Source organism: Dendrobium catenatum, unplaced genomic scaffold, assembly GCF_001605985.2.
Source record: "Dendrobium catenatum unplaced genomic scaffold, ASM160598v2 fragScaff_scaffold_1252, whole genome shotgun sequence".
NCBI classification, from domain to species: domain Eukaryota; kingdom Viridiplantae; phylum Streptophyta; class Magnoliopsida; order Asparagales; family Orchidaceae; genus Dendrobium; species Dendrobium catenatum.
This window is the reverse complement of record NW_021319714.1, coordinates 25,718-34,450: the sequence shown is the minus strand read 5'-3', so window position 1 is coordinate 34,450 and position 8,733 is coordinate 25,718. Positions and strand designations below refer to the sequence as shown.

The 8,733-nt window shown below is 37.8% G+C and overlaps 1 protein-coding gene across 1 annotated transcript; it reads right to left on the bottom strand.

Annotated features, from left to right (window-relative positions):
- Window positions 1–1,740: 1,740 nt before the first annotated feature.
- LOC110112554 (protein STICHEL-like) lies at window positions 1,741–8,533 on the bottom strand. The gene is made up of 5 exons (XM_028699341.1): window positions 8,002–8,533; window positions 3,510–4,269; window positions 2,415–2,484; window positions 2,242–2,326; window positions 1,741–2,153 (listed from the first exon to the last, which is right to left on the bottom strand). The coding sequence occupies exons 1-5, from the start codon at window positions 8,336–8,338 to the stop codon at window positions 2,140–2,142; spliced, it is 1,266 nt and encodes a 421-aa protein (XP_028555174.1). The 5' UTR covers window positions 8,339–8,533; the 3' UTR covers window positions 1,741–2,139.
- Window positions 8,534–8,733: the final 200 nt, after the last annotated feature.

Sequence of the window (8,733 nt, the reverse complement as noted above, 5' to 3'; positions counted from 1 at the left end):
ATAATACCTCACAATAACCAGACCAGACATTCCATATCATGTCAATCTACTCTGTCAACACATGCACGACCCAAAACCATATCATGTATACATGCTCAAAAGATTACTCACGTACATCAAAGGAACAATCGATTATGGCATCCCCATTTTTTGGGGGTCACTATGACTGTAGTCATACTCTGACGCCGACTGGGCGAGTGACACAGAAACAAGAAAATCAACGACTAGATACTGCTCTTTCTTAGGCAACACACTAGTCTCATGGAGAGTGAAGAAGCAACATACCATAGCAAGATCATCTACATAAGTAGAATACATGGCTCTACCCACGGCTATCACAGACATCATTTGACTATGACAACTGCTACAAGATTTCAACATACCTACATCACAACTGACGATTCTTCACTGTGATAAATAGTTCTACCATATCCCTAGCCAACAATCCGGTATTTCATGCCAGGACAAAACACGTAGAGATAGACCATCATTTTATTTAGCATCAAATACATTCGAACATCATTCAGATTCAGCAAATCAGCACTCAAGAACAAACTACCGACATCCTCACGAAACAGCTTTCAACATCAAGATTTCATCATCTTCACGCCAACCTCAATGTTTCCCAGAAACCTTAAGCTTGAGGGAGAATGAAAAGAAAAGAAGAAAGCAGCCACAATTTACATAACAAAGCCAATCAATTATACAGATCGCAGACATCCATTATGATCGCAGCCATACGCTTGCATAGATCGCAGCCATCCAGATAGCAGTCATACTCATTCCACGTGTACACATAGATAGCCAAGTATTTACAACTATCAAGATTAATGTCAGCCACATGATTAGTTTAAGGAAAAGTATAAATACATCTACATACAACATTGAAAAATCAAGAAAGTATTATTCTCTCTACTTATCTTCGGTGTTCATTTTTCTTTAGTATCCTTCGTAATTTACCTTCACAAATCTACCTGATTAAGCTTCCCTTCGAAAGAAAGGCTTGCTAATGAACCAGCCAAGCTAGTTGTTTTCAAGAACCATATTTTAAAGATTAATCTTGATTCCATTGCCAAATGGCTTATAAAATATGAGTGAGAGCCGAAGTTAAAAAGTCCGTTTGCAGCTCGCACTAACAATAACGATAATCTAATGACTCTTGATTTTTATTTTTTTATTATTATGGTTTTGAATTATCTAAAATGTGAGGTAGCATGGAAGTTGAAAAGCACAAAAATATAGTCAATTTAGGGGCTGTTTGGTGGAAGAAAAATAGATGTAAATTATTTAAAATACAGGAGTTCTGAAAATAATGGTGTTTGATTGGAAGAAGAAAAATGCTAAGTAAAATGAAATTAGGATAAATCATTTTAGTTCATTTTTGAGTTAAATTAAACTCGCTCTGAGCGTAAACTGTTTCCAGCAAAAACATGTTTGCTTGACCATTGCCACCCTCCACCAGGCACCACCACCACCACCACCACCACAACTAGCAGCTGGTTGCTGCCACAGCCAACTGCCTCTATCTTTAAACTTTACACTACATTCATTTTACTTTAAAACATGAATATATATCTTCACATACATTTAGTTTACACTTATCCAAACAACTTCAAAATATTTATTTCACGATTATTTCTTTTACACTGCGTTACTTTTTTAACCAACCAAACAAGTCCTTTACTGTCATCTTCAGCCTCCAAATTTTCTTCTCAAATTTCGCAATCTAAACATATGAAATTAGTAAATGTGAAAAAGAATAGCTTTGTTAAAGAATAAACAAGACACGTCTTTTATATACCTGAATATGCTGTATGCATGTCAGAGGCCCAAGTACAGTAGCCATGTAGAATAATACAATAAATGCTCAATCCATGCAAGCTACCTTAAAACCTTACCATGCAATTAGTAACTCAACAATCGGGAGGGTAGAACATAGCAATAGTTTGCTACATTTTCCGTTAAAAAAATACCATATTCACTGATCAGAATTTGAATTTTACCGCATGGAACTCTTTGCAAACATCATTAAGGAAACCATCAATGACCCCTTCCTTTATTCCTATTCCTCTGAAAATTGCTCATAACCAGAAAAATCAGTAGGCAGACTATGATCAACACTTTTTGACCTTTTAATCATCAGATAAATGGTTCTGGTGGAATATACATGAACAAGAAAATATGAATGCGCAGTATAAAGATCAATGATTTCAACTCCACATAATTATCTCCTTGATATACCTCTTCTCATCCTTGACTTCGCCCGCCGCCCACAAAGCAAAATGTGGCTAGCCTTTCGAAACTTGCGATGGACTTCTGGCTTCACCTGGATTCAACAAATATAGAGTTATGGCGTATGTGGAAACCTTCTTTTTAATCCATATCGTAGAGAAAAGATAAATTTGAAACTTTACCTGATGTTTGTGGGGTCTGTTGGTTTTCCAACAAAAGAGCCCGCTACAACCAGGTCCAGATTCATATTCCCTGCGGATACAGATTCAAATAAAGTTCATATTGAGTAAAGAGAGAAGGATTCATAAAAAAATGGAATTTATGTAGAGGAACACCTTTAACTTTATGATGGAGCCTTATTATCAACTAAAAAATATCATGAAAATGTTTAAGGGGGTTCATTAGTCAACTAATCCCAAATATCTCATATTAAATTAATGAAACTTAATTTAAATTTAATATATATATATATATAAATTAAAAAAAAAAATAATAATAATAATAATAAAAGAATAGAAATTTTAATAAGAAAAAGGGGCAAAAGGAACATTGTAAGCAGCTAAGAAATGTCTTTAAAATTCACTAAAGGATTGTTTGGCTGTAACTATTATAAGTGTGAAGTAAAAGAAATGGAGGGATTTTGATGTTTTTGCTGTTTGTTTTGAAGTAAACAAAATACAAATTATTTTTATAGAAGATTTGAAATACTCAAAAAGGTATTTTTTTATTCATTTAGAATTTGTCCAATTTGAACCAATTCTAAATAAAGTAAAAAACTAACAGCCCCCAACCTCACCTTCTTCGCCCTTAGCAAGGACCCATCCATGCTCGTTGTTGTCTCTTAACCACGGAAAACTAGCTTTTCCCATTGCCCCTCCAAAGATATCAATGCCTTTGCTTCTCAAAGGCTTCATCAAGACTAAACAATTTGACCACATAAACCAAGCCTAACAAGTGAATGGATATGCTTGTTTCCACGGTCATTTCTGTCATATAGCATATCACCACCATTTAATATATTCCTTACAGGTTTCTATAGTCAAATTTGATCGAATACAGATCTAAGCATACTTAAAAGGCATATACATCTTATTTTTTTCATGAAAAATCATGTTCTGAACCTTTAACATGACTGACAGAAGTATATATATATATTCAATAATAGTGCTTATTCAAAGTTGGCAAAGTAAAATTAAATTGCACAGTAATCAATCTGATAACCAAATTCCTAATTAAGTAAATCAAAGAACAAATGAAATATTTAAATAATAACTTACAAGTTTTCTTTGCCAAAATTGTTCCCAAAGCTGTTGCTATGTAGTAGACTAGGCGAAATAGCATAGTTAATCTTATCCCCAACGACTTGTGACTTGTGCTGGGTTTGAATATCATATAGTTTTAGAGCATTGATTCCATGATTTCGTTCATTTTCCCAACGTTTCATTGGTCTATCCATCGCAACTGATGGATCATAAAACAGCTCACCATTCCAGCCATTATGGTGAATGGATATGTTCTTGTTAGTTTTTGAAAGAACTGGAAATCCAGATATACCATTTTCAGCATCTTGCATCCATGCATTTTCTAGTTTTTGCCCATTAGAAGAAGTTTTAGTATCCATGTTAAGAACTGCAATCTCCATCCCTTTTTCTTTCAAGGCAGAGGACCAATCATTTTCTTCTGAAGAACCTGAGGAACTTCCACTTTGGAAAGTATCATCTTGTGGAAATGAGCTGCTACATTTCTCTAATTTTTTGTGACCAGCACCTTCAAAACCATCTTTATAAGGCGAGCCCTTTATGCCATCAGGTAACATCTTTCTTTGGTTATCCAGGAACTCAAGCTTCGCCATGTACTGTTCTGTGTGTGAGTCAAGTGGTGGTTTAAAATTGATACTGCCATCAGGAATTAGACCCATTTTTACCCGAACATTCCGTTTTAGGACCATCTCCAATAAATTTGCGATGCTACTTGAGTACCTTTCAGCTCTCAATTTTATACAACTATCCACAAATGCTATGAAAGCAATCAATATACCTGCAAATTGAGGAATTGAAAATTACCGCTTAATCACAGAACATGTTTTACCATGACATGATTGGGAAGCACAAGTTCTAGAATAAGAGAAAATATTAAAATAGTCTTTGGACTATTGTATAGGGCCACTTTAATCCGATACTATAAATATGTGTAATTTAACTCCTTGACTCCTCAAATATGTTTCAAAATAATCCCTAAGTTGGATTATCTTGAATTTGATTTGAATCAAGGAACTATTTTGAATGTAATAAGTAAACACTCATCCTAATTTTTAATAACAAGATCGAGTGAGTATAAATGTGGGCACCGAAAATTCGGCCCCAGCCTACCCCGCTGCTTTCTTCGGGGGAGTTTTAATGGATTAAGTTCCAGGGTAAATTTTGGGAAGGAAATGGGTTTGTAGATAAGACACTACATAGAGATTTTACCCTCATTTTGCTAGGACTTTATAATCCGAGTTCTGGTTTCCTATAGGCGCAAGCCCCTATAGTTAATTACCACTCCAGATAACAAGAGAAAACTTTCGATTAAGGCTAGTCGTCAATCAAATACGTAGAGATACGTGGTATCTGACATATAGTAGTAGCATGGGCTTAGAAATTGGAAATGGGTTGATATTTAAAATTGAAAATTTCATCATCTTGCACTTAAAGTGGATGGTGGGGGAATGGATGATGGGCCCGATCAAGATCCCATGGTTCCGTCGTCCCGGGTCATCGTGTTCCCTGGTCTACTTACAAAGGAGGTAATCGAAACCCAAACCTGACAGAAGGATCATTGTCAGCAACTATGGGTTGCTTAGCCCAAGGGGACCTGTAGACCTGGAGTGAATGTTGTCTAGGGGACAAATTTGAATCCACCTTAGCTAACAAAGGGCTTTGCCTCCACCCCACTAGAGAAAAACATGAACGGATTTACCCGCCTCGCCATAGGTGTTGCACCAAGTTCCCTTCCCACCATACTAGAGAAAAGCTTGCAATTGGCGGTTTTCCATTCGACATAAACGTCCGAATGGGGGTTTTCAGTTAAGTAATTATTATACCTGCACCGTATGACAATGATGGGTGGAGGGCATTAAAAATCGAGACAAATACGTTTCTTTCTTCTTTTATAATTAATTACATTAATTATATTTAAAAAAAAATGAATTATAATTTTAAAATAATTAATTTAATTAATATTAATCTAATTAATTATAATTAATAATAAGTAATTAAATTAAAATAATCAATTATAATTATTTTAATGAATTATAGTAACTATTAATATATAATGATTAACTATAATGATAATAAATTTATTTATTAATTTATTGTAGTTAAAACTATTTAATATTAATAATTATAAAATATAATTAAATATTTTATTATAATTAACTTAAATTAAATATAATTAATTATTAACAATAATAATTAATTATACTTAAAAAACTAACTAATTTCAATTTAAAAGAAATTATACATGATTTGTACAGGATTTGTGTTGGATTTGAATAGAGATTTACACAAAATTCTGTTAATAGGATTTATACAAAGTTCGGGCATGATTTTTGCTAAATCCTATTAACAAGAGGTCGTCTGAATGAATGCAAGATTGGAGTATGATTTAGGCGTTGTTGGAAACAGGATTTAGGGAAATGTTAAATCTCACTATTAGTTAATTCCTATACTTCCCTATTTTTACTTCAGCAGATTTACATGATTTGTCCGAAGAAGCTTGTGAAAGGGAGATGGTTACCGTCGCAAGTAAGCGAGTTCCCATCCTCACTCCCAATAGGGGTGTCAATTTCGGGTCACGGGTCGGGTTCGGGTTGAACCCGGAACTGACCCGGCATTAATCGGGTCTACCCTAACCCAACCCGTTTTTGCAAACGGGTCGGTTTTCTAGACCAGAACCCGACCCGCTTCGGTTCGGGTCGGGTTCGGGTCAACCCGACCACACCCATTTCAGCAAAATCCTGCGCCTCCATTCAAAAATTTCGCCAAATCCGAGCAGGCGGAGCAGGCTACACCATGCGGCAGACGGGGCCACGCCCACGCGGTCGCGGATCACACGCGGGCAGCGGGTCAAGTGGGGACCACGGGGCAAGTTGCAGCGCTGTGCGGCTCGATGCGCAAGTGGGGAAGGCTGTGCGGCTCGTTAGGGTAGACGCGAACCACCCGATCGCGCGCTGCATCGGGGCAGTGGGGTGCTGGGGCAGGCGGGCAGTCTGCGCGGCTCGATGCATGCGTGCAGCCGGGGCAGGTGGGCATGCAGGTTTTTTCGGGTCATGTGTGGTTTCCGGGTCAACCTGAACCCGACCAACTTTGGATTCAGATCAACCCAAACTGGAAATTTTTGAGTCAAGTTCGGGTCGGGTCCAATATTGACAGGTCTAGCTCCCAATCAAAATGTCGTAACTTCCAACCCGGCAAGAAATGGAGCATCGTTGAAGGAGCAAAAGGCTAGGGCAAGGGTTGGTCGGAGATGGGCTGGAGGCTTCGGGATGGAGATCGGGCATTGCACTAGGTCAGAGAGAAATCTCTCTCTCTCTCTCTCTCTCTCTCTCTCTCTCTCTCTCTCTCTCTCTCTCTTTCTCTCTGTATCGAAGGTGCAGCTTGCAAATGGGGAAGAGGCAGAGAGATGCAGGGCTTCGGTTCTAGAGGTAGGAGCGATAAGCTGTAGCAGGAAAGATGGAGTCGAGCTCGGCTATAGCGACGTCAGGTTGTTGGGATCGGAACGTAGGGTTAGAGTTGGGTTTCAGAGGCGAGATCAGATGTGGGAGTTCCGAACAGTGGAGATGTGGGGAAGGTTAGTCGGTTAGAATGGATGTTTTTTCAGCTTCGTATGGATCGGGATGGGTGCGACTGGAGTGGAGGAAGCTTTGGTTTTGCGATGGAGGCCTTCGATCTTGTGTGAGAAGGCGAGTGTGGAGAGCGAGATGAGGCGGAATTGGGTTTCGGTTCTGTGTATGTGGAGACGGAGAAGTGAGATCTTGCTCCCATTTTAACAATGCAAATGAGCGAAATTTGATTAAAAAAATGCGACGATTTTCTTGTTGCCAGTTGACGTGACTGTAGCGCCAAATCGCAGAGGTGGAAGTGACTTTAGCAGCGGCGGGATGAGACTATAATAGGATTCATGTAGGATTTGGCAGAGGATTTCGGTATGGGTTCGGCTGATAGCAGGTATTTTGTATATATATTTTTTATTTGCTCTCTTCTTCTTTTTTTTTTTTTTTTTGAAGCAGTGGTCAACAATAAAATGTGTCTGCATGACTGGGAGTAGTTAAAATGGGTGTAAAAAAGGAAGTTTTATTTGGTCCGGTTCGGTCGCAGGCAAAATCCCGCTATACCGAGGTGTACCGAGTTTTCGAAAAAACTCGGTACACCTCGGTATAGCTGGATTTTGCCTGCGACCGGATGTTTCTCTGCATCCGGTCGGAGGACGTAATAATTGTTCGTAAAAAAGACAAGTATTGTGAAACACTTGAATTAAAATCTAAATTGATTTGACACATGTAACTTTGGATTCTTCTCCATTGTACATATTTTGCGGAACCAGCAAAACGGACAAATGTAAACTAATTAGCTGTGGCAGGATCAAATTGCAAGAAATAAGATGTTTTGAGTTGGAAGAACTAGACAAAAATTGAGGAATCAAATCAAAGTAAATCGGCTAATTTTTTAATTACGTTGATAATGGAGTCAATGAACAGGAGCATCACGAAACAATAACTTAGAGGCTTACCTTCATTTTCAGTTAATGAGATGAGCTTTCCATGAACTGATAGCATTTGTCTCAATGTTTTTGAATAGCACTTTTCAATGCACGTTCTCCAAATCTCAGATAGCTTCCAAGTTTTTTGAGTGGCATCATAAAGTAAAAGAGCATCTTCTGAAGAGCTTTTAACTGATTGAATTTTTGCAGGCTCAACAGCCGTGAGCATTCTAGATGGTGTGTGGTGACCACAAGGGGTAGGCCTTGTGCTCCTTATGCTAGTAACACTAGCAGAACTCAATTCTCGCAATGCACGCAAATTGGAGGACCTACTAGAAAATGCAGAGCATTTTTTTATGTCGGCCATTTTGGAAGTAGTATGCTTTCCACTAATGTTCGGTTGAGTTGACTCAATATTTTTTCTAGAAGCAAGCTGAAGCAGCGCAGTCGTTAGTAAAGAGGAGTGTTCACTAGAATGTTTCAACTGCTTTTCGGCATCAGAAAGGATTTTCAACGCCTGCTCTAATCTCTTCAAGTCACATTCTGTCACTAAGAAATTATCCAAAGAAATGAATATTTAAATTAACAAGGAGAACCGTTGTGAAATAAGTTATTGTCTGGTCTGATAAAACATAGGAAAACTTGAGTTATCCTTTCATATAATTTTGTGTTGGACAACATAGGGAAATTATCGGCCTTAAACAAGATTATAATCAAAGTTCTCTGGGAAAGGTTCAATTGATAAGCTGCATGGTTAAGAAT